At 36.3% G+C, this 27,120-nt stretch overlaps 1 protein-coding gene and 1 long non-coding RNA gene across 11 annotated transcripts in view; both read right to left on the bottom strand.

The window, feature by feature from the left end:
* Nucleotides 1-27,120, bottom strand: part of DMD (dystrophin) — a 2,113,108-nt gene that overhangs the window by 754,141 nt on the left and 1,331,847 nt on the right. For all 10 annotated transcript variants that reach the window (XM_064573900.1, XM_064573902.1, XM_064573903.1 and 7 more), the window contains 2 exons: nucleotides 20,705-20,852; nucleotides 18,176-18,325 (listed from right to left, as the gene is read on the bottom strand). In XM_064573900.1, the coding sequence (XP_064429970.1) occupies nucleotides 18,176-18,325; nucleotides 20,705-20,852 (298 nt within the window). The remainder of the gene's footprint in view (nucleotides 1-18,175; nucleotides 18,326-20,704; nucleotides 20,853-27,120) is intronic.
* LOC135361913 (uncharacterized) lies at nucleotides 10,177-15,630 on the bottom strand. The gene is made up of 2 exons (XR_010406078.1): nucleotides 13,962-15,630; nucleotides 10,177-13,740 (listed from the first exon to the last, which is right to left on the bottom strand). It is a non-coding gene; the product is annotated as an uncharacterized LOC135361913 (long non-coding RNA).

Below are 27,120 nucleotides of genomic sequence, written 5' to 3' on the forward strand. Positions count from 1 at the left end.
TGACAGTGACTCAGTTCCGAGCCTCGGCCTTAAGAGGACCTGTTCACTCCTGCTTTCTTTATTTGAATCCTATTTTCTGCATGAGAATAAGTCGAGCCTAGCTTGCTGGAGGATGAGAGATCATACGGAGTACAGGTGAATCATTCCTGCTGAGCTCACCCTAGATAAGCCAGCCCCCAGTGAGACAACCCACCAGCTGGCTGCAAATGCATTACTGGGCTCTAGCAAGCTCTTCTTGGCTTCTGATATACCAATAAAACAACCTAGCTGACAAACAGACTATGTGCAATTATAAAGGTTATCATTTTAAGTCAATGAACTTTAGGACTCAATAATTGGTATTTTGGGGAAGGCCAGAAATGGGAGTAAGTCTTGGTGTTCTTAAATAATACGAGAGTCCTAAATCTTCAATAATACCAGAGTCCGAAATCTTAAAAAATACTGATTTTGATTATGTAATTGAAGGCAGGCTCAATGCTTTGCAAAGGCACCTGTACAAAAATTCATACTAAACTAATGAAGATAACGACTGAAGAAGGGATTTTAGATCTTTATTAGAAGATTTTATAGCAGCTACTATTTATTGGCTATATACTCTGTTACCAGCCATTGCCCACAGCAGTGAAGGAAGGGAAGAAATACCTTGACTTTTCCCCTCTCCCTGCTCTCTAGTCTCCTGCCAAGGCCTCCCAATGGCTAAATCAATCTAGAAGCTGGCAGTCAGAAAGCCTGGGGAATAAGGTGGCCAGAGGTGAGCTTCACACAATATACAACATAGGAGGGGAAAGAACTGGAATGGACCTGAGATCACAGGATATGAGAAGAGCCTATGTGGGTTATGAATCTCCAAAAGGTCTATGTTTCAAAGGTATAAATAAGTTGGATGTGCTCATGTCTTCCGTTAAAGTTGACTACGTATCACCTGGGGTTGGACGGATGTGCTTCCCACATACCAAGAGACAACAATTTTTAGGAAAAGCCTCACCAGTATTTCAGATACAATGCTTGAATCTTCCAATGTTTGGGAATTGTGGTCAACTCACACACAGATTCCAGACAGCCGTTCTTTATACTCTTATTACTTAAAGTGTGGGTCAAGTCCCAGGACACTAGCATCACCTGGATGTTTGCTGGGAAAACAGAAACTCAGATCATCTATGAGACCCAGTGAATCAGAAACTTCACTTTAACAACATCCCTAAGTGATTCATTATGTTAAAGCTGAAGAAATGCTGCTCTACATGATGGCATACAGACCTTCTCTTCCTTACCACCAGTATGAGAATTTTATGTTACCTATCTTGTGACAGAAATAATTCTTCACAACAAAGTATTCTAGTACATACTGTGTCCTTAGCTCCTCACTGAACCCAGGGAGATGAGCAAACAAGCCTCATAGTGCATCACCACTGTAAAAATGGTGGGAGAGTTAAAAAATGGGAAAGAGAATTAAAAAACAAACAAACAATGATTTAAATAAGTGGCCTATAGTCAGGCGTTGGGGGGGGGGGGTGGCCCTGTATTGGGACTAAGTTATTAACTGCAAGGTTTAATGATCTTTCCAGGACTGAGATAAGGTATGGAGGGTGGGAAGATGGAGCAGGGAGAGTCACTGCACAAATCATTATGATATCTGAGGCCACATTGGGAAGTAACCACATATGAAGTAAGCGAGAAGTTGCAAAGGGGCATCGCATCTTAGGAGAACTGATTCTTCAAAGGAGAAGTGATTATTTAATCCGATTGCATTCCAGCTTCAGTATAAACAATTTAACACGTTAACATCAACATCTTATTTTAGTACTTAACAATTGTTTTCATCTGCACTGAAACAGTACCAAACCTTAACCACTAACTATCTTTTCTATTAATTTTCCTGTTCCCTGGGTTGTGTTTTATTTGTTGCCAATAAATGAGCACCCATACAGAACCTCAAAACTAATTCTCTCTCCCTTCACCAGCATCATCACTGATTGTAGCAGAAAGATACACATAGCTGATATGAACAAAACAATAAAGTAGTTTTAAAGAGATAACAGTATTGGTCTAGGATTTGTAACCACAGTGATGGCACCAACAAAAGCTATCTTCATGAGAGTCACTTAAATTGTGATTGAGTTGCAGATTTTTATTCTTTGTAAACATTTAAGTAAGTCCAAGCATTATTACCCTATTCAAAACTGTTGATGTCACCCACATCATGAACAGGCAGAATGTGTCACCTTCATAAGAAATTTATTTTTAGACTGTGTTTAAGGTATAATCATTAGCCACAGGTTGCCCATAGATTGCAACTATCAGGACAAATGGAATTTTCTCAAAATATCCTTCTGATGACTTTGGTTTCTGGCCCATTTCCTGGTCCATCTCTTTTCCTCCACACTTGGCCAACCATGCCAAAGATGGACTATACTTTTTCCAGTGATAACTGGAAATGTTCACAAATTATAACTGCACCATCCAGTTCAAATACTTTTACTTCTAGAGCAGAACAGATTGAATTTTTTCCAACAACAAACAATGAAATGGTCTCTTCAATTCTCCAAATTAGTTCTAATATCAGTAAATAAATTAAAAGGCAGCAAAACAAAGTTTGTCCGTCAGGTCCTTATCAGTCCTTCATAACCCATACAGTGGCCTTGTCCTGAACTATAAGGGGGATAAATGAGGGGAATGCTGACTTTGGCATCCAACTTACCCTCGGTTAATCTAGCTCATCCTTCTCAGCTGACACGAGACAGAAATAACATCAAAGGGTGATAAACTCTTTCCTGCAAACCTAGGGTTCCATGGTTCACTGGCCTCAGCCCTAATCTATCAATCCATTTTCTACACAATAAAAGGTAAGAAACACATTACAGATTGGTTATAAGCCCTGGCAGATGGTCTATGACAAAAATGAAATACATTAACCAACCCTTCACTCAGTGTCCCTTTTCTAGAGTTTGAAGCAGTAGGGGTCAGCTGACATGCAGATAGTAGCCAGGATTTAGTATGAAATTCTTTTAGATACATATATACACTCACACATCATGTGGTATAAGTGTAAAGCCTTGACAGAAAAGTTCATTTTTGGTATGATGCTGATCTTTTATACAAATAGCACTATTATTTTATTTTTGCATTACTTATTGGCTTTGTACACTAAGTAATAAATGAAACTGGGTTAGAATTTACAATCTGTGCTCTTAAATACTGCTTTAATCTTCACTTGCTATTCTTTGTCAGTTTAAGGAGTTGGTATATAAAAGCCTCCATTTAATACCATTTCAAGATTACTATATTTTTAGAAAGAAAGGCAATGCCTCTAAAAGTCTCAGGGTTGACGCTATATAATCTAGTCGTTACAAAGCAAAGGTGCTACAGAAACAAAAGGAACGAGTTTTTACATCAGCAAAATCTCTTTTTACTATATCATTTCTTCTCCTTTCTAAAATTCATTGCTATAGGGCAAACATCTTTGTACTAATAAAGGACTTACTTCAAAAAAGTTACACTGAAGGTCAGAGTTATGAAATTTTTCTCTTTTTATCCTCACTGTACTTTTCTTCATTTTAAATTCATTGTGAACAGGAAAGAAAGTTTGCCAAGAATAGTCACATCTGTTTTCAATCTGAAATTAGTTTACCTTTTTAATAAAGTCTGGTCCACAGCATATTGAAATGACAAATTTTCACACTCACTGCACCCTATCAGTATGTCTATAGCCAAAAATACAGTTTAAATATGGAAATGAGTTGTTGCACCAGTATCAGTGCTTTACAATGCATGCTGGATTTTTGTTTGTTCATATTTTTACAAATAGCATTGCATTGAAATGAACAAATTATCTGGTATTACACTGAGGTTTCCTAATAGAACATTTCATGGCTCCAATGAAACTTTCTACAAATGGTTTCTCAACACTCCACCAAAATGGGGGAACCAACATCAAGAATGGAGGTAGGAGAAGGGTGTGGGGAAGCACTGTGGAGGTTCACTTATGCTCTGTCTGGATTTCTGGGTTAAAGTCAGGAACGTTGATGGATCTCAAAGATGCCCAGTGTTAAATAGGTCATCTTAAATTATGTTCGTACTCAAAACATGAAAATGTTGGTGTTTGAAAACAAAGATTGACTACGTGGACTTCATAGCCAATGTTAAGAGAAAAATCCATCATTTTCCAATAATTCTATCTGAAATACTAGCTGGCTATAGATAACACAAATGATGAGATCAGTGGAATGGGAGGGCGCTGATTGAACACCCTCTCTGCTTTCCATTAGGGTCATGTGGTGATTTTGGTGACTCTAACTTCTCTCTTTTAGCTCTTGAATTCATAATGATGGAACTTATTGCAGCTTTCTCCCCAAGAGCCAATATTTATAAGTGTTTGATTAAGAGGGTGACTATTATTCAGCCTTAAAAGAGAAAAAAATCCGGCCATATCTAAGAAAATGGATCTTCCTAGATGACATTATGCTAACTGAAAAAAGACAGGTCAAATACTACACAATTCCACTTATTGAAGGTATCTAAAATAGTCAAACTCATTGAAATAGAGAATAGAATGATGGTTACCAAGGTAATGAGGAGAGGGAAATGGGAGCTGCACAAAGGGGACAGAGTCTGAGCCATGCAAGATAAAAAAAACTTCTCGAGATCTATACAGTGTAATGCCTACAGTTAACAATACTGTATTACACTCTTAAAAATTTGTTTTTAAGTTCATGTTAAGAGCTCTTACTACAATAAAAGAATGAAGGTGACTCAGTCAGAACTTTGTGTTGGGTCTTCCCTTTTTTAACCTTATCCCTGATTTTATGTTAAAGCTAATACTTTTGACCAATTACAATGTGCCAGATACTGTTAAGCATTTCCCATGCACTCTCATTATATTTTCACCACAACTATGTTCTAGTATGACCTGAATTTTACGGATGTTATAACTGACATACGGACAGGGCAAATAAAAGATCACATAGCTAGTAATGGGTGGAATCCATAGTCCATAAAGCCCACTACTAATCAAATGATAAACTGCCTCCTCATAACTCCTGTTTACTTTTTACTTGCTTGTAAAATGTCTGATTGACATTCCTGGCAATCCCTGAAATTTCAATAGTTTGGAAAGTTAAAAACCATGTATTATAAATGTATTTCCATTAAAGAGTGATTCATGTTGTAATACTAACAGTCGGGGTTTTTGGACAGGCCAAACTTCTCAACTTCACTGACATGTCAAAAGAAGAGGGTGTTGCTGCTGTGAAGAACATCAGCAGTGGAAACAGTTACAGTCACCGAGTCCTGGGCCAGGCCCACCACAGAGGGCCTGATGTTTTGTTCTCACAACTGGAGAGAGAAAATATACATACATACACATACATTTACTATCATAAAGTAGACCACTCATGAGAGTGAAAGAGGGAGCTATTAAAAATCATGATGGAATAACAGGCAAAATCAGGACCTGTCAGATCAAACAGAGATGTACTCAGGACACACAACCTAGTAAGAATCCCCATCTCAGGGTGAAATTACAGGAGGCAAAGTCAAGATGCATACGTTAGAAACTTTTAACTACTATCCACGCCCCCCCTTAATGCTCAGCCTCAAACTATTTAGCAATTCTAAATTGAAGAGATATAAATTGCTGAAATGCCAAGCCCTATGTGACTCTCAATGTCCTTTAAATAAAGTGAGGTTGGGAATTGATTATGATGAGTAGAACAGCATGTGGTACATAGTGGTCACTCATTAGATGTTTCATGAATGAAGGATTTAATAAATAAACGTTATGATGTAATTATTAACTACATAAAGAAAACTTCCAAGATGATGGATTTCTAAGAAATCACAAGCTATATGTCATAATATAATACTAAGTAGACAAACACCATTTTCTTATATTTCTTGTAAAGATGCTTTTCTTTGGTTAAAAAATGTAGTTCATATTAAAGGCAGGATTGACTGGTAACAACTAGAACAATCTGTTAATCATGGTCTTTGATAGGAAATTAATCAACTGGGACAAATGTCTATTTTTGAACAAAGAGTGAAAAAGCCAAGCTTTAGCTTGATTTAAGTTTCTCTTTTTTACTATCCATATTTGTAGTAATGACTAATAATGACTAGCACTATATAGCAAACATATCTGGAAAAGGATGAAACATTTATTTACTTGACACAAATGAAAAGAACAAATCTAAACTGTTTACTCCTCTGAGGAATACTTAGAAGTAACATGATTAGAGGTAAATATAAAATGAACTGTATCTCTGGAAATTCTGATACAGTCATTTGTATATTGCAAGTTTCACTCTATTTTTACTTTAATACTGTTTTTTTTTAATAACCCCTGAAGCCCTGTGATCAATATCACATTATTCCTCTATTAAAGCTTTTCTACATATATATGTATATTTTACATATATACATACATATATTTTAGAGAGGGAGAGAGAGAGACAAAGAGAGAGAGAGAGAATCTTAAGCAGGGTCCACCCCCAGTGTGGAGCCCAACACAGGGCTCAATCTCACAACCCTCAGATCATGACCTGAGCTGAAATCAAGAGTTGATGCTGAACTCCCTGAGCCACCCAGGTGCCCCTACATATATTTTTAAACGTAATTATTTTTTAGGTAAAGTGGATCAGAATTTTTTGTTATTAAAATGGACTTAACTGAAATTCATTTTTCGGCAAAATTTCTCATTTGTCTTTATAAAATGTTTTAGTTTCTGTATGTACTGTTTTATAATATCTAGCCATTAACAAATTAAAATAGTAATTTATTGTTTACACATGAGTGGCAAAATAGGATGCAAAAATTTAAATTTATTCAACAAAATGAAAATAGGTTATTATGACTAATAGGAATGTGTAATATATACTATCTGTAAAATTATTTTACACCAAATATCGTAGACATTTAACTAGTTCTGAAACAACATAAACATGTTTTCCTGTGTTACCTAATCACAGATGTTCCATGATAAAGAAGGGGCTGGAAAAAAATTTGAAAACATAGCATCTACTTTTCCAAAAAGGGCAAAAAGCAAAGCAAAAACTCTCATACAGTTTCTTTAAATAAAAAGAAATCCCAGTTTTTACTTTTAAAGGAGCATTGGGGAAAAAATGGGAAACCATGTTTTTTTTTTTCTTGTTTTTAGCATTTTAACTGCAGAAAAATCAGTTCAGCTTCACTAAAAAGTTTAAAAAAACAGTATTTATTCTGGATCAACTTTTATGTTTAGAGAACAGTGTGTCCTCCAATAAGTCACATAACCTTTTTAGGATTCAATGTTTTAATCTAGAAGGTGAGTAATTTAGCTTCATTAGGACCCTTCCCTTTGAATAATCCCATGAGTCTACAAAATAAATGTTCCATTATTTCACCTTTAAATTAAGTATAGGAAGAATACAATATGATTCAAAAATGAATACTGATAAAACATATTTTGGTTCTAAATAATGGGTAGTTGAAAAAATATCTGCACATAATGAGTAAAAAGAGCAATGAAGAATAAAGAAAGCAGGCACAAAGTGACAAAGACAGAAAATGAAATGGATTAGAAGGTAAAGAGTCAGAAGAAGAGAGAACAGGAAATAACGTGTCACATACACTAACCTGGGCAGAACAAAAATGACAGATATACACACAGATAAGTAGATTTATGATAGACACAGAGAGATGCCAATTCATATGCAAAGACACACATAACATGGAAATAGGAAGAGAGTGATAGTGATGGGAAGAGGTAGGAAGGGAGAATTCCCTACACACACACACACACGCCCCACAGGAGTTCAGAGAACATATAAAGAGATATGAAGAGTGATAAATACTCAAAATAATACAGAGTCAGACATGTGTATGAGTATTACAGAGTGAGACACTTAGAAAAACACACAGAGACTAGCTTTAAAAACATTTCCATTTTGTGGATATCAAAGGTATTATTACTAAAGACTGTAAAGGTCAAGATACGTATTAGATAAAAACAACGATTTCACTTCATGATCCTTACCTGGGGTAGCCATAAACTTAAACCAAGGACTGTATTAACCTTTAGAGCAACATTTCCCATCTCTGCTATAAAGAGAAGCTATCCAGGTCAAGACAAGTTAATAAGAGTTTTGCAATGAACTCATTACAGGGTCCATCACTCCTGTAAAGAAATAACTGTAATACCTCCAATCGCTGTTTTCTTTATTCATTAATGAAACACAAAGGTCCCAAAGCAATTGCTAAATTGGCTAATATGCATGATATAGACCATTAGAGTTAGTGGGGAGAAAGGCACCTGCTGCTTGGGATTGTGACATGACATTTTTGGAGAAGCTACATGTTAAGGAATTGCCATATTTGTATGCCAGCAACCCTGACTTACTAGTTACAATTATACTACTCATTATAGTCTTTAGATGGAGGAGGGGGCTGGAGAATAAAAGGGAGGGGTGCCCATTATTTATTCTCTCTAGCCTGAGAATTTGAGGTTTAATGATGATCAAGACACAGTCTCAAAGATGAGACCATCTTTCTTTACTTTTTAAAAAACTGCTGACTTGTTTACTGACTTAAATTTGGCACTGATTGTTTTCTATTCTTAATTTAAACTAAGAGGGATAGGGTAGCATAGGGACTGAGAAGAGACAATTAAATAATTTTTATTATGACTAATGAATAAAATTAAGTTATTCATTTTATTCTTCTTATTCATTCTTAATATTTATTCTTATTATTCATAATAATATATTATGATATAATAATATAATTCAAGATGGTATTCATAGTCATAGCTTTAATTTTGTATCATAAAACATTTTTGACTTTTTATTCTGGTGTGGAACAGATAAAACCTTAACCCATGTCCTATAAAGCTGCTATTGTACATTTCATAGCTTTTAAAAAAAATTATTTATTTATTTGAGAGAGAGAAAGAGAGCATGAGTGGGAGGGAATGGTAGAGGGAGAGGGAGAAGCAGGCTCCCTGCTGATGCGGGGCTTGATCCCAGGACCCTGAGATCGTGACCTGATCTGAAGGCAGATGCTTAACTGAGCCACCCCATCACCCTGTTTCAGAGTTTAAAACAGTTCTCTTCACATTTCCTACAATTATAATTTTTGTGTTCCTTTTGTGATACCAAGATGTACTGACATATGGAAGATTTTGGGGCATCTTTCCTCCTTGTTTTCTTCTCATGGGTTTTGTTTTGTTACTTTTGTTTATCAGATTATACTTATAAGTGAAATCATGCAGTATTTGTCTTTCTTTGTCTCATCTCACTGAGCCCAATTCCTTCAAGGTCCACCCATGTTGTCACAAATGGCAAGATTTCATTCTCTTTTAATGGCTGACTAGCATTCCATTGTATACATATATATACCACATCTTTAACCATTCATCCATTGATGGACACTTAGTTTGTTTCCATACCTTGACTACAGTAAATGCTACAATAAACATAGAGGTGTATATGTATTTTTGGTTTAGTGTTTTCATTTTCTTCAGATAAACGCCCAGAAGTAGATGCTGGATCAGATGGCACTTAAAAAAAATTCTGAGCAACTTTCATATTATTTTCCATAGTGGATGCCCCGATTCACATTCCTACCAACAGGGCATTAGGGTTCCCTTTTCTCCACATCCTCTCCAACACTTGTTATTTTTTGTCTTTTTTGATAATAGCCATTTTAATATGCATGAGGTGGTATATCATTGTGGTTTTGCTTTCCATTTTCCTGATGATTAGTGATGCTGAGCATCTTTTCATGTGCCTGTCAGCCATCTGTATGTCTTTTTTTTTTTTTAAAGATTTTATTTATTTATTTGAGAGAGAGAGAATGAGAGAGAACACATGAGAGGGGGGAGGGTCAGAGGGAGAAGCAGACTCCCTGCCGAGCAGGGAGCCCGATGTGGGACTCGATCCAGGGACTCCAGGATCATGACCTGAGCTGAAGGCAGTCGCTTAACCAACTGAGCCACCCAGGCACCCCATCTGTATGTCTTCTTTAGAAAAATGTTCAAGTCCTCTGTCATTTTTTAATTGGGTTGTTTTCTTGCTGTGGAGTTGCTGGAATTCTTTATATATTTTGGGTATTAACCTCTGATTGAATTTATGAGTTGAAAATATTTTCTCCCATTCAGTAGGTTGCCTTTTAATTTTGTTGGGGGTTGCCTTTGCTGTGCAGAAGCTTTTTAGTTTGATGTAGTCCCATTTGTTTATTTTTGCTTTTGTTGCCTTTGCTTTTGGAGTCAGATCTAAAAAAATCATCATCAAGACCATTGTTAAGGAACTTCAGGCTTATATTTTCTTTTAGAAGTTTTATGATTTCAAGCCCCATGTTCAAGTTTTCAATCGATTTTGAATAAATTTTTGTGTATGTTGTAAGGGAGTGGTCCAGATTCATTCTTTTGCACGTAGCTATCTAGTTTTTCTAACACCATTTATTGAAGAGACTGTCCTTTCCCCATTACTTTGTTGTAAATTTTTGAAAATTGACAATATATACAAGGGTTTATTTCTGGGTTTTCTATTCTGTTCCATTCATCTGTCTATTTTTATACCAATACCCCAGTATTCTGATTAACATAGCTTTGCAATATAATTTGAAATCAGGGAGCATGATGCCTCTGGTGTTGTTTTTCTTTCTGAAGACTGTTTTGGCTATTGGAGTTCTTTTGTGGTTTCACACAAGTTTTTGGTCTGTTTGTGATATTTTGGTGAAAATGTCATTGGAATTTTTTTTTAATTAAGGTTTATTTATTTATTTATTTATTTTGACACAGAGAAAGAGGGAGAGAGAGAGCAAGAGAGGGAACACAAGCAGGGGGAGTGGGAGAGGGAGAAGGAGGCTTCCCGATAAGCAGGGAGCCCAATGCAGGGCTCTATCCCAGGACCCTGGGATCATGACCTGAGCTGAAGGCAGATGCTTAATGACTGAGCCACCCAGGTACCCTTCATTGGAATTTTGATAGAGATTTTAATGAATCTGTAGATTGCTTTGGGTAGTATATTTTAACAAAATTAATTTTTCCAATCCATGAGCATGGAATATCTTTCCATTTATTTGTGTCTTCTTCAGTATCCTTCATCAGTATTTTATAGTTTTCAGAGCACAGGTTTTTCACCTCCTTGGTTAAATTTATTACTAGGTATTTCACTCTTTTTGATGAAATTGTAAATGGAACTGTTTTTTAGATTTCTCTTTCTGATAGTTCATTGTTAGTATATACAAATGCAACAGGTTTTTGTAGATTTATTTTGTACACTACAAGTTTATTAAATGTTTCTTAGTTCTTTTTTTTTTTTTTTTAAAGATTTTATTTATTTATTTGACAGAGAGAGACACAGCGAGAGAGGGAACACAAACGGGGAGTGGGAGAGGGAGAAGCAGACTCCCTGCCGAGCAGGGAGCCCGATGCGGGACTCGATCCCGGGACTCCAGGATCATGACCTGAGCCGAAAGCAGTCGCTTAACCAACTGAGCCACCCAGGCGCCCTTAGTTCTTTTTTTTTTAAAGATTTTATTTATTTATTTGTCAGAGAGAGAGAGAGCACAAGTAGGGGAAGCAGCGGGCAGAGCAGGCAGAGGGAGAAGCAGGCTCCCTAGTGAGCAAGGAGTCCAATGTGGGACTCAATCTCAGAACCCTGAGATCACGACCTGAGCTGAAGGCAGCCACTTAACTGACTAAGCCACCCAGGCGTCCCTGTTTCTTAGTTCTAACAGTCTTAGGGTAGTCTTTAGAGTTTTCTCTATAAATTCCATATAGAAAATAAATATAAATTCTATATAAAATCATGTTGTCCAAAAATAATGACAATTTTATTTCTTCCTTTTCACTTTGAATACATTTTACTTCTTTTTCCTGCTTAACTGCTGTGGCTAAAACTTCCAATACTATGTTGAATAAAAGTGGCAAAGGTGGGCATCCTTGTCTTGTTCCTGATCTTGGAGAAAAAGCTTTCAGCTTTTCACCATTGAGTATGATGTTAGCTGTGGGCTTATGATATATGGCTTTCATTATGTTGAGGTATGTTCCATCTATACTCACCTTGTTGAAAGTTTTTGGTCATAAATGGATGCTGAATTTTGTCAAATGCTTTTTTTCCATTTATTGAGATGATCATGTAATTTTTACGTTTTGTTTTGTTAATCTGTTGTATCACATTGGTTTGTGGATGTAGAACTATTCTTGCATCCCTGGAATAAATCCCACTTGACCATGCTGTATGATCATTTTAATGTATTGTTTAATTAAGCTTTCTAATATTTCGTTGGGGATTTTTGCATATATGTTCGTCAGGAATATTGGCCTGTAATTTTTTCTCCTCTCCTCTCTCCTCCCCTTCCTTTCTTCACTCTCCCTTTCCTCCCTCCCTCCCTTCCTTTATATACGTGGTATCTTTAGTTTTGGTATCAGGGTAATGCTGGCCTCATAAAATGAGTTTGGATGAGGTAAAACTGTATCACTATGAACATCCCTCTTAGAACTGCTTTTGCTACATCCCACAGATTTTGGATTATTATATCTCTATTGTAATTTGTCTCAAAGTATTTTTTTTTATTTCACCTTTGATTTCTTCATTGACCCATTGGTTATGGAGTAGAATATTGTCTAATAACCACATATTTGTGATTTTTCCATTTTTCTTCTTGTAATTGCTCTCTAGTTTCAGATCATTGTGGTTGGAAAATATGCTTGATATGATTTCAGTCTTCTTAAATTTATTGAGATTTGACATACTTAAGCATGTAACATGTACTCTACCCTGGAGAATGTCCCAGGTGCACTTGAGAATATACAACTTGCTTCTTTGGATGGAATATTCTGTATATATCTATTAAGTCTGTCAGTCTGATGTGTCAAGGCCAATATTTCCTTACTGATTTTCTGTCTTAATGACCTATTCACTGGTGTAAGTAGGGTATTTTTTTTTTTAATTATTTATTTATTTGACAGAGAGAGAAAGAGAGACACACAGCTAGAGAGGGAACACAAGCAGAAGGAATGGGAGAGGAAGCAGGCTCCTGGCTGAGCAGGGAGCCCAATGCAGGTCTTGATCCCAGGACCACAGGATCATGACCTGAACCGAAGCAGATGCTCAACAACTGAGCCACCCATAAGTAGGGTATTAAAGTCCTCTGCTATTATTATATTTTGTATTGCTGTCTATTTCTTCCTTTAGGTCTGTTACTGTTTACTCTATAGACTCAAGTGCTAAGTATGTTGGGTGCATAAATATTTCATGTTATAGCCTCTTGTTGGACTGACTCCTTTACCACCATTTAATGCCCTTATTTGTCTTTTACTACAGTCTTCATTTTAATCTCTTTTGTCTGATAAGTATAGGTATCCCAGCTTTCTTTTGGTTTCCATTAGCATAAAATATTGCTTTGCATCCCTTCACTTTCAGTCTCAGTGTGTTCTTACATCTTAGGTGAGTCTCTTTTAGACAGTATATATATGGGTCGTCTACGGCCATACCACCCTGAACGCACCCGATCTCGTCTGATCTCGGAAGCTAAGCAGGGTCGGGCCTGGTTAATACTTGAATGGGAGACAGTGTATATATGGGTCTTGTTTTCATTTATCTGTTCATCTACTCCACATCTTTTGATTGGAATATTTAGTCCATTTACATTTAAAGTAATTATTGATAGGTATGTACTTATTGTCATTTTGTTAATTGTTTTTCAATTGTTTAGTAGTTCTTCTCTGTTCCTTTCTTTCTCTATTCCCTTGTGGTCTGATGCCTTTCTTTTTTTTTTTTTTTTTTTTTTAATATTTTATTATTTATTTGACAGAGAGAGACACAGTGAGAGAGGGAACACAAGCAGGGGGAGTGGGAGAGGGAGAAGCAGGCTTCCCCCTGAGCAGGGAGCCTGATGCGGGGCTCGATCCCAGGACTCTGGGATCATGACCTGAGCCGAAGGCAGACGCTTAACGACTGAGCCACCCAGGCGCCCCCTGATGCCTTTCTTTAATGCCATGTTTAGATTCTTCTCTCATTATCTTTTGTGTATCTGCTCTAGTTGCTTGCTTTGTCAGTACATGGGGCTCTCACAACATCCTATATATCTAACAGTCTATTTTAAGTTGATAACAACTTAAATATGAATGCATTCTAAAACTTGACTTTCTCACACTCACTCCCATTTTATGTTTTTATTGTCACATTTTACATCTTTTACTTTATATGTCCTTTAAATAATTGTTGCAGTTTTTATTACTTTTGTCTTTTAACCTTCACGCTAGCTTTATAAGTGATTATTCTACCATATTTCCTATATATTTACCATTACCAGTGAGATTTGTACTTTCATGTTTTCTTGTTACTAATTAGCGCCCTTTCTTTTCAGGTTAAAGAAGTCCTTGTAACATTTCGTATAAGACCAGTTTAATGGTGATGAACTCCTTTAGTTTCTGCTTACCTGGAAAACTATTTCTCCTTTAATTCTACATGATGATCTTCCCAGATAAAGTATTCTTGGTTAGAAGTTTTTTCCTCTCAGCATTTTGAATATACCATGACCCTTTCTTCTGGTCTGCAAAGTTTCTACTGAAAAACCTGCTGAGATTCTTATGGGAGTTCACTTGTACATAAAACATGTTTTTTCTTATTGCTTTTAAGATTCTTTATCTTTACTTTTGACATTTTAATTATAATGTGTCTTATTGTGAATATCTTTGAGTTCATTTTATTTGTAACTCTCTGGGATTCCTGGATCTGGATGTTTATTTCCTTCTCCAGGTTAGGTTAGTTTTCTGCCATTATTTCTTAAAATAATTTTTCTGCCCCTTTCTCTCTCTCTTCTTTTGGACCTCTATAATGTGAATGTTATTCTACTTGATACTGTCTCAAGGTACCTTAAGTTATATTAACTTTTTAAAATTCTTTTTTTCTATATGCCACTCTGGGTGAGTTCCACTGCACTGTATTCTAGCTCACTCATTCTTTCTTGTTTTGTCTTGTCTGCTGTTGAATGCCTCTAGTACGTTTTCCAGTTCTGTTTTTGTATTCTTCAGCTCTGTGACTACTGTTTGGTACTTCCTTATATCTTTTATCTCTTTGTTGAATTTCTCACTACATTCACCCATTCTCCCAAGTTTGGTGAGCAAATTTATCACTATTCCTTTAAACTCTTTAACAGGTAAATTACTTAATTCCATTTCATTAATTTTTTTTTCTGAGGTTTTATCTTGTTCTTTCCTTTGGAACATATTCCTCTATTTCCTCACGTTACATGACTTTTTATGTTTGTTTCTGCATGTTAGGAGAAATGGCTACCCCTCTCTGCCTTGAAGGAATGACCTTATGTAGGAGATGAACCTTGTCGTTCAACTTTGCCCTAACTCTTGGTTGTTTCTTGAATCTCTACAATTGTCTAAGCAGCCTGATTTATTCTTGATAGGCTCCAGTCATTGAGAATGTGCCAAGACCTGTTATTGTTCCCAAGAGTGGGATCTCAGTCAGCTCTTAGTTTTAGGCTGATTGGGAGCCAGACTCTCAGGCTGCAGCTTTTTTTTTTTTTTTATGATTTTATTTATTTATTTGAGAGAGAGAATGAGAGAGAGAGTGAACATGAGAGGTGAGAGGGTCAGAGGGAGAAGCAGACTCCCTGCTGAGCAGGGAGCTTGGGTGGCTCAGTTGGTTAAGCGACTGCCTTCGGCTCAGGTCATGATCCTGGAGTCCCTGGATTGAGTCCCGCATTGGGCTCCCTGCTCGGCAGGGAGTCTGCTTCTCCCTCTGACCCTCCCCCTCTCATGTGCTCTCTCTCTCATAGATAAATAAAATCTTTAAAAAAAAAAATAACATCATCAGATGGATTTACAATTGAATTCTCTGAAGCATCTTGGAAAGAAATAATAACAATCTTCAACAATTTCTTCCAGAAAAAAAAAGAGAATACTTTTCAACTTGTTTTTATGACTAGTCTAACATTGCTATCAACACTTGAGAAAGATATTAAAAAAATTACAGATGATTTTGTCATGAATAATATAAAAATCCTAAACATTTTAGAAAAATGAATCCAGCAATCTTAAGTAGTACAAGACATCATGACCAATATGATTTAAGGAATCCCAGAGTAGTTTCACATTCCAGAACCAATGGCTGTAGTTTACCGCATTCACACAAAGGAGAAAAATCATATGCTCAATAAACACAGAAAAACCATTTGAATATATTCAATACCTGTTCATAACAAAAACATGAACTGGGAATAAGGAGAAATTCCTTAATTTGATTAAAAGAACCTATAAAATGTCCTATGACAAACATAATATTTAATGATAAATTATTGAAAGTTTTCCACCTGAGACAGGAAATGAGCCAAAGTTTCTCATTATTGCCACTTCTATTAAACATTGTATTGGAAGCCCTAGTCTATGCAAAAAATAAAATAAAATTCGAAAGACTGAAAAGAGAGAAACTACCTTTGTTTGATGACACAACTGTGCACATAAAAAATGCAAAAGATTCTGAAAACTATTAATATTTATAAGTGAATTTAGCGAGGACAATGAATATATAATACACCAAAATCCATTATATTTTTATATACCAACAACAAAGAGAAAATAGAATTCAAAATGAATTCCATTTATTAAATAAGATCAAAATGTCAAATATCAGGGATGAAGTCTAATAAAAGATATACAGTTCCTCTGGATGGAACACTGCAAAATATGGTGAAAAAAGCATTCAAGAAGACTTAAATAAATGAAGGGATATATCATTTTCACACACGAGAGGACTCAATATTGTAAAGATGTTAACTGATCTACAAATTCAACACAATTCCAATCACTACCCTGGCAGGCTTCAGTGAAAATTGACAAGTCAGTTCTAAAATTTATTTGCTAAATCAATGAACCAAAACTAGCAAAGAAAGTGTGGACTAAGAAGAACAAAGATGGAGGGTTTAGATTAGCAGATCCCCAAAATTTAAACAATTGCATATATGCATACAATGGAACGTTACTCAGCTATAAAAAGGAATGACATTCTGATACCTGCTACAGCATGGATGAACCTTGAAAACATTCTGCTAGGTGAAATAATTTACACACAAAGGGACAGATAGAGTATCAGTCTACTTTTATGAACTTCTAGAACAAGAACAAGCAAATTCATAGAGACAGTAGATTAGAGATTGTGTGGGTGGGTAGCAGGATGTGGAGTTACTGCTTGATGATTACAGAATTTCTGTTTGGAGGGATGAAAATGTTTCGCACATAGATAATGGTCATGGTTGCACATTGTGAATATAATACAAGATACTGAATTGTACACTTAAAAATCATGAAAATGACAAATTTTATGTTATATCCTTTTTACCACAATGTAAACAAAAATACACCCAAATCATTGAATTATACACTTTAAAATGGGCACATTGTATGGCATATGAATTATGTGTCAGTAAAGCCATTAAAAAATCATTCTTATTAAGCCAGTGTGGTAATAGCTGACGGACAGACACAGTAAAATGGAAGAGAATAAAGAATGCAGGAGCAGATTCAGATGTATGTTCACGTGATTTATGACAACGTTGCCACAGGAGTACAGTGGGAAAAGAATTGCCTTTTGATAGACTAATGTTGTTTTCGTGATATATTCATATGTGCCACTAGTTTTAAAGAATAAGTATTAATTAGATAAATATTTAAAAATATTAGATTTATAAAGTATCCAAGGTAGAAAGACAAAGACTCACAAGTTACGTGACTAAGCAACTAAGTAACTAAATAAACAAAAAATACATAAAACACCTTTTGCATCAATCACTCATTAAGTCTATACTATAAGTAAGGATAAGTAATTTTGATTTATAATACTTGAAGCAGATCATCTCCATCTTAGTTAAATACCGTCAGTATACAACTGAACGATGAAATTATTTCATCCCTTTTCCAGTCTAATTCTTTAGCATAACTCATGAAAAGTAACAATGGTATATATATTTTGTCATTTGGTCATTAATGTATTGCCATCCACCATCACCATTCTTGCCATCCATAATGAATCACGGAGCCAAATCAAATGGTCAGATTAAAAAACACACCAATCCACATACCAGTTCCCCTCCCCCAACCCCAGCAATAAAACACCCACGAAACAAAACAAATACAAACATTGGTAACATTTAACACATGTGACGGCAGAGATAGTTAACGTCTAACCTTTATCCACTGAAGATTTGTCTGCTTGAGCTTATTTTCAAGTTTATCTTGCTCTTCTGGGCTTATGGGAGCACTTACAAGCACTGTTCCTCCAGTTTCATTTAATTGTTTTAGAATTCCCTGGCGCAGGGGCAACTCTTCCGCCAGTAACTGAAACAGACAAATACAACAACGTTTAAAATGAATTACAGCACAATTCCAACTATCTTGTCTTTGTCTCTATTGATTAGTCTATCAAAACGAAGCAACTTGACTGAAGGTTGGCTGGTACCTCAAATACCAATGGCTTTCTACAGAGCGCAGAACTGATGGACTGGAGCACCCACTCCCAAGGAGATAAACCTATATATTGTATCCCTGGGAGATTCTTTTCAAGAAAAAAAGAATCAGGTGGTATCATGAGCTCCAAAAATAACACCCCAAGCACTGTTAAGACTCTGAAAACACATCTCTGTCAGAAATAGAGCAATCTGGGTAAATTCGTGATCCTCTCAGGTATTAAGCATCCATGCTATAATTTACTATTAAGAAATTGCAATATCATATTGAGAGCTAACTAACATTGAGACCATACCAGGTACCAGGCGCTGGGTTAACCTTGTCACATATTATATAAAAATTAACTAAGATAATATAATTCTATGAGGTAGATCCTATTATCTTCCTCTTACACAGAAGGAAGCTGAGACACAGAGATTAAATCCCGACAGGGAAGTTAAGTACCAGCTCCAAGGACACAAAAGTAGCAAGCGACGGAGCTGTGATTCCAACTTGGGCAACTGCATTAATGAACCCTATTTTGGACTCCTCCACATCCCTGCATTTCTTTTATTCATTCAGTCTTCCATTATAAATGCCCTTTCCCAAGACCTACAGAACCACCATGGTTGTTAATAACTGTCCTTTATTTATTTGTGTCATCTAGAGCTACAGTGTCCAATATAGTATCACTAGCCACATGAGGCTACTTAAGTTTAAATTAATTAAATTTCAATAACATAAAAAAGTCAGTTCCCCAGTCACACTACCTTTCAAGTACTCAAAAGGCACATACAGCTCTTGGCTACTGCAATAAACAATAAGAGCATTACCATCATTACAGAAAGTTCTTTTGGACAGTGCTGATCTAGACTGCCTAAAGAAAATAGAAAATCAATGCATATATATTAATAAGTACCACTAAACATGTCTCTTAAATGAGTTATCAATTATATTGCTATACATACACTCAATACATTTAGGAAAGATTAATTTTCAAGAACAGACTGAGTTCATTTTTCTATGACATACCCATCTTCAAATGAACTATAGATTCAAAACTTGGTGGGTTTTTTGTTTGTTTGTTTTTTTGCCATATCAGACATAGAGTAGGTACGCAATATTTGTTTACTGAACTAAGCATTAATTTTATTTTTATACTTTATCCTCTGTTCAGGTATAAATTTCTTGTTTCACAGAAATAAGTGGTTGACATTGGAGTCTAATTTGCATGTACAAACCAACTGAATCATTGATAAAGGAGTAATTCCATTTCCCTTTGATTGTATGACCTTGTAAAATGAGGATAACAGCAACCATTTTGAAAGTTTTATACGAAGATTAAATAAATAGCAGATGTAAGTACATCTAATACTTAGCACATAATAGAGGACGATTAAATGTTAATTTCCCCTTCCTTTTCACCTTCGTTTCAAGAATTATAGTAAAACAAATCCAAATAAGTTTCTTTCCTAAAACCAAAACCAGGAAAGGTAATCCAACTACACAATCAGTGCATGTCAGTCAGCCAGGTGAGGTAATCAGTAATAAGCAGACATCGCAGTAGGAAGGCATGAAAAGCCACTTGAATAGGCTGGATGTCCATTCAACCAGTATAGAATGTAAACCAACACCACGCACCCCAACCACTCCCAGACAAAACAAACACTGTTTCAGGCAAATCGAACACCTCTAATTAGAGGCTGAAATAGTGAGATTGATTTGGCAATTAAGATCCTTCCTAAGAAATGGGATTCATTTCTATAAACTCCCTCCAGGTTTTGAAATAGTTTGGAGTTGTAAAATTCTCCAATATGTCTAAGATCAATTTCAAATTAGTTTTCAAAATACTGCCATGCATTTTACACACACACACACACATTTTTTACAAAAAAATATACTTGCTGGGAGACACTGGGTTAAAACAATATAGAGTTTTTTTTTTTTAAAGATTTTATTTATTTATTGGACAGAGAGAGAGCACAAGTAAGCAGAGTGACAGGCAGATGGAGAGGGAGAAACAGGCTCTCCGCTGAGCAGGGAGCTGGATGTGGGGCTCAATCCCAAGACCCCAGGATCATGACCTGAGCCGAAAGCAGCCGCTTAACGGACTGAGCCACCCAGGCGCCCCAGAACAATGTAAAGTTTTGAGGAAATCTAGTGATGAACTATCAATAACTTAATGGAAATCAAAGATTAAATACCTTAAAAAATAGATTCATATACTCTTTATACAAGTAGGCCCTGGGGGTTTTTAGAAAACAAAATTACCTTGACTTGTTCAAGTTTTTCTTTTAGCTGCTGCTCATTTCCAGGTTCAAGTGGAATACTAGCAACGTTATCCACTTCCTCCAACCATAAAACAAATTCATCTACATCTCTTTGAAATTCTGACAAGATATTCTTTTGTTCCTCTAGCCTGGAGAAATAAGAATAAAACTGTTATAAACAACATATTTCTCAGACTTTTCTTTCTTCCTTTTTTTTTTTTTAAGAAAACTCAGAAACAAACCAAAAAAACTGCGGTTAACACTTTGAAGAAAATAAAAAATTTAAAAGATGTTAATACACAATTTTTTAAAGAAAATTCATTTACTTCGAACAGAGCAACCTCAATATCTCCAAAACTTCTTAAATGTAAGAGGTTAAAACTGGTAAAGAAAAAAACTTCTAATTTTAAAATTCCAACATTATGTTATTAAATGAGAGCAGCGTTCTTCAACCTCAGCGCTGCTGACATTTCGGGGTTAATAACTCTTATTTGTGAGGGGCTGTTCTCTGCTTTGTAGGAGGTTTAGCAGGGCCTTTCCCCATTCGATGCCAGTAGCATATCCCCCCCTCAACTGTGACAAGCAAAAATGTTTTAAAGCACTACCAAATATCCCCTTGGGAGCAAAACTGCCCTGGGGTGAGAGCCACCGCACTAGAATAAGTCACAGTATGAAGGTGAATGCTCTAAAATGCTTAAATAAAATACACCCTTCTGGGAAATTGCAGGGTAAAAGTAAAAGCAAGGGAATAAAAAGAACACTAAGTTTTTACATGTTAAAATGTTTTCCGAATTATGATTCACAGTCTTTCTTGAGGAAAGAGGAAAACTGAGTTAAAATACATCACATATGTTGTACTAGTGGAAGTTTTCACTTATAAAAACATATATACTGTATGTTTTTCAATTAGCCATAAATTTATTCTTACATATTGAATCATAACACAGTTGAACAAAATGGTCTGTGCCTCAGGTAATTTATAATGTTTTGTTTTGTTGTTTTTTGAGAGAGATATATCTCCTGTATGTAAGCTTTTAATTGAATACACACACACATGCGCACACACACAGACATACATATACGTAGGTGTACTTTTCTACATATATGTAGGAAAGTATGTATGTAAGCTTTCAATTGAATATACATACATATACATAAGTACAAAGCTTATATATATACATACATATGTACACACATACATATATATATACACAACATACATTATATATTCACACATGAATATATGTATATATAGGAAAGTACAACTATGACTGCTGTGTAGCTCCAGATATTTTTTTTTTAAGATTTTATTTATTTATTTGACAGAGACACAGCGAGAGAGGGAACACAAGCAGGGGGAGTGGGAGAGGGAGAAGCAGGCTTCCCGCTGAGCAGAGCAGGGAGCCTGATGCGGGACTCGATTCCAGGACCCTGGGATCATCACCTGAACCGAAGGCAGAGACTTAACGACTGAGCCACCCAGGCGCCAGCTCAAGATATTTTTAAAAAGTGTACAAATGACCAGAAAAAACAGAATGTTATCAGAAGCCCAGAGGCCCCTCTTGTCCCTTGCAGTCACTACCTCCATATAACCAGTATCCTGTCAACTTCGATTATGTTGCCTATATTGAACACTGAGTATATGGAATGATATGCTATATACTCTTCTGTGTCTTGTCTCTTTCACTCAACATAATGTTTACAATAATCAACCATGTGGTATATAGCTTAATTTGTTTAATCTCCTGGCTGTAGAGTATTGAATTGTTTAAATATATATCTCTGTTGATGGATATTTGGGTTGTTTCCATTTTGGGGATGTTTAGATGTTTTTTTGGTTTCAGTTTAACAAATATTTATCAGGGGCTAACTTCCAGCAAGGCTACTGGGATTAGTATTAAAGATAGATATGTTGTGTGCCTTGCTTTGATGATCTCACAGTCCATGAGAGGAAACAAGAGATCCCCATGTGTAGGAACAAGACACAGCCTGTCTCATTTATAGCCTGTGCAAAGACAGGGTGTTGAAAGAACTACTAGTACAGTCTTTCCCCACACCAGGTCCACTTACTGAATTTATGCTTGCCTATATTCAGTTTTGCTCTTTGATGAGAGTTTGTCCAAAGCCTGTTCTAGGGCATGTGAGGAGACATTCTCTTCTCTGTCTATTCTTAACAAAGCAGACCCTATGAAAACTCAAGTCATATTCCAGGATCCTATGGAAACCTAAGTCATATTATGTCACTGTTGCAGTAAAAACTCTTGTATTGCTTCCCAATTTATTCACAGCAAAGTCAAAGTCATTATAGTGTTCTGTGAGGGTCTAGATCTGTGCTGTCCAATATAGTAGATACCTTCCCATGTGGCTACTAAGCACCTGAAATGCTGTAAGAGGAATTGAGATGTGCTTTAAGTGTACAATATACACCAGATTTCAAAGACTTAGTACAAAAAAATTGTTCTATCTCTGAACCTTCTACTCAAGCTTGCTGAGGACCTACAAGTGCTGTAAAACAGAAAACCCTTTTATTTTTTAAAGATTTTATTTATTTATTTGAGAGATAAAGAGAATGAGAGAGAGAGAGAGCATGAGGAGGGGAGGGTCAGAGGGAGAAGCAGACTCCCTACTGAGCAGGGAGCCTGATGCGGGACTCGATCCTGGGACTCCAGGATCATGAGCTGAGCCGAAGGCAGTTGTTTAACTAACTGAGGCACCCAGGTGCCCCCAGAAAACTATTTTAAAAAAAGAATGGGAAACATCTCATTAATACTTTTTTTCATTAATACTTTCTATATGATGTACAGGTTGAAATAATATGTTTAATATATTGGGTTAAGTGAAATATATTCATTTCATCTGTTCCCACATTTTAAAAGATGTGGCAACTATATAAATTTCAATTACACATGTGGCTCACCTTATTTTTCTATTGACCAGCACTGATCTAGGAAATCTGCTGAGCCCCAATCTCCTTACTTCTCTGACTTCATTTCCATCTACTCTATATTTCTCTTATCTTTCTTGAGACCCGCTGGCTTCCTTGCTGTGCTCCTCAAATATACTACATGGGTCCCCGCTTCTGAGTCTCTGTACTTGCTGTATTTTTCTGCTGACAATGTCCTTCCCTCAAATATTAAACATGGCTGGCTCCCTCACCTTCTGCAGGTCTTCCCTGATGAACCTACCGAAAATTACATTTCTCCTCCCAAATGTCTATTCTTTCTCTCTGTTTTTATCTTTCTAGTTCCTAAATGTAACAAACACTATAATTTGGTTATTTTATAGGACGTCTGTCTCTCATACATGAAATTAAACTTCCTGACATCAAAGATTTTTATTTATTGCTGTAACCCTTGCTCCTGGAACAATGCTTGGCACAGATTAGATGCTAAATCAGTAACTGTTGCATTAACGAATGAATTCTGCCATCATTCTTTTCCACTTTACATGCATTCCTATTTTAAAAGAATCCTTCCTATTCTTTATAATACCAATAGGTGACGGGGACTAAAAAGTACACCTGTCCTGATGAGCACCGGGTGATGTATGGAAGTGTTGAATCACTATACTGTACACCTGATACTAATATTACACTGGGTGTTAACTAATTAGAATTTAAATAAAAACTTAAAAAAAGAATCTTTCCCGTTCTTTGTAATACTGATTCTGAAACATGGTCTAATTTACCCGCCAATGTGTATGACAATATTTCACCAAACTGAAGACACCTTCAGTTGCAGGTCATATAAGACCATCCTAAGTTCTGCCAGGCATGAATTGGAAAAGTCATGGTGCTGATTAAACTATGACGTTTTTTTTTTTTGAAGGCTTTCCTTCAATTAAGACGTTGTTCTTTTAGATTTCTTTATATTTTTGTCATATATTTCTCTTGTATACACATGAAAAGTAAAATATAAGTGAAAAATTGATGAGGTAGTCCTAAAACTTTCTCATATTTAGAACTTGCCTCTCCTATATCACTTTTCCCCTCAGAATAATTGACCTCTGTCTTTACCCACAGCCTATCAGAGGATGATTTCTTAAGAAGGCTCCACCACTGTTTCTTGGATTTTCTTCCAAACCACATGTGGTCTGGCCAGTAGAGATTGTAAAACCCATCCTGGTTTCAGTGATTTTAATGTGATAAAACATGCAGGTTAGAATGGATGAAATTGACATTGGGGAGGGTATGTGCTATGGTGAGCGCTGTGAATTGTGTAAGACTGTTGAATCACAGACCTGTACCTCTGAAACAAATAATACATTATATGTTAAAAAAAAAAAAAAAAGAAGAAGAAGAGAGCAGGAAGGGAAAAATGAAGGAGGGGAAATCGGAGGGGGAGATGAACCATGAGAGACTATGGACTCTGAGAAACAAACTGAGGGTTCTAGAGGGGAGGGGGTGGGGGGATGGGTTAGCCTGGTGATGGGTATTAAGGAGGGCACGTACTGAATGGAGCACTGGGTGTAATATGCAATGAATCATGGAACACTACATCAAAAACTAATGATGTAATGTATGGTGATTAACATAATAAAAAAAACAGAACAAGAATTAATAACATGGGACTGAATAAAGTGAGGAATATGGGAAAAAAAAAAAAAGAATGGATGAAATTTAGTTCATTTGCACAGCTTCCCAGGGCTGACATAGTGACTCAGGTTCTTTTGGCTGCTACCAAGTGGCTGGTTGGTTCAGGATTTTTAAAAAAATTCATAATATAATAACAGTTTACTGTTATCTTTAACTTATAATTATGAATGGATATTATTATTGACATTATCTGCCTGCTGCTTGAGCTTATTTTCCATTAAGAGAGTCAATAAAGATTTGGCATTACTTTCCATGGGAATTAACATTTGATTACATGAGTTTTTGCCAAAGATGAATATTTTGGCCCCTCTTGTACATGAAAAGTAAGGATGCGGACATTAATGCCTAATGTTGACATTACTGGTTAGCAAAGTATTCAAGATCTATACAGGGAGGGTCAGGAGATGCAGCTGGTGAGGTGGCTAGCCAGTGGATTATGAAGTACCTAGAATGTTTTGTTTTAATCTGTAGGTGATGAACGACTTAAAGGTTTTTAGTAGGGCCAGATTTCATCCAAAGCTCATTCTGGCTATCCTGTGGAAAATGGATGTGGGCACAGGTGGTATGACAAGAGACTCAGGAATCAAGTATGAGATTCTCATAAAAGGACAGGCATAAAGTAATGAAGGTTCAAGTCATCAAGACCTAACAGAGGAAAAGGGTAAGACAGGATACATGAAAAATGTAGGAGATTCAAGAGGACTTGTGGATAAAAGGAGACAGACTGGTGTTAGTGGCTAGTAATCGTTGAGCAGTTACTACGTGGTATCCACTGAATCAAGTACCAAGATCCCACATTACCCCTATGAGATGGTACTCATCTTTCCTCATTTGCAGATGAAAGAAAATCTGGCTTAGTATTTTGCCCAAGGTCATACAGCTATTAAGTAGTCAATCCAACATTCAGTCCTGGGTCATCTGGGTCCAGAGTCTGTGCTCTTGACCTGACCACTACATCTGGTCTATGAGTGCTTTCCACCTTATCTAGCTGAGTAAACAGTATTTACTCCAGCTGAGAGTACACTGAATTGCATCAGATATCTAGGGGGAAATTACTAGTAAAAAAAAAAAATAAGAGATCTGGAGCTTAAAGAGCTGGAAATATAGACTTCAGAGTCCTCAGCAAGAAGTTGGTGGATAAAACATGGTAAACTAACTTTTGCATTAATAATTTACTCTTCATATTTGGCATCTTCTGAGTCCATTCTTTCTTTATTTTCAGATTAATGATTAGCAATTCTCCCTCTTGCTTATTTAAATGGAAAAATTAAAGAAAAAGTCTATTTCACAGCAATTCATTGATTCCTTATGTATGAGCAACCTGTGGCTCCTGCTCATCCCCTACGTTCCCTTCTTCGATGTGGAAAGCCAGAGGAATGCCTAGAGTGTTCTTCTGGCCCCTCTAAAAGCTACAGGGGCCGGTGAAGGAGTTCTTCACCTCAACAAACACTCAGCTGAAAGAGAACATGGTTCTCCCTTCGTGCACTCCACATACTGGTTTTCAGAGATGATCCTGAAGCCCCTACCTTTGATGTTAGAGAAATCAAAGGGGAGAAGGGAGGAAACTGAGCCTGAGAAAAACTGCACTTCCTACAAAGCTATGCCATCCCATCTGGTCCTCTGACATGGACTGGGACACAGGGTGCAGAGGAGGTTGAAGTCACCGGTAGTAAACATAGTACTGCTGTCACTTCTTATTAAACCCTACGGGGAAGTGGCTGGTGTCAATTGCTGGCAGCTTGCTTTAGAATGTGGAAGAGAACCATTTTCCCACAGACTCTGGACTAAGAAGCAATTCTTAAAGAGGAAAAATTCCATTATAG

The sequence above is a fragment of the Mirounga angustirostris genome, unplaced genomic scaffold (genome assembly GCF_029215605.1).
Source record: "Mirounga angustirostris isolate CCGP_5_RB_7025 unplaced genomic scaffold, mMirAng1.0.hap1 SCAF_11, whole genome shotgun sequence".
Lineage (NCBI taxonomy): Eukaryota > Metazoa > Chordata > Mammalia > Carnivora > Phocidae > Mirounga > Mirounga angustirostris.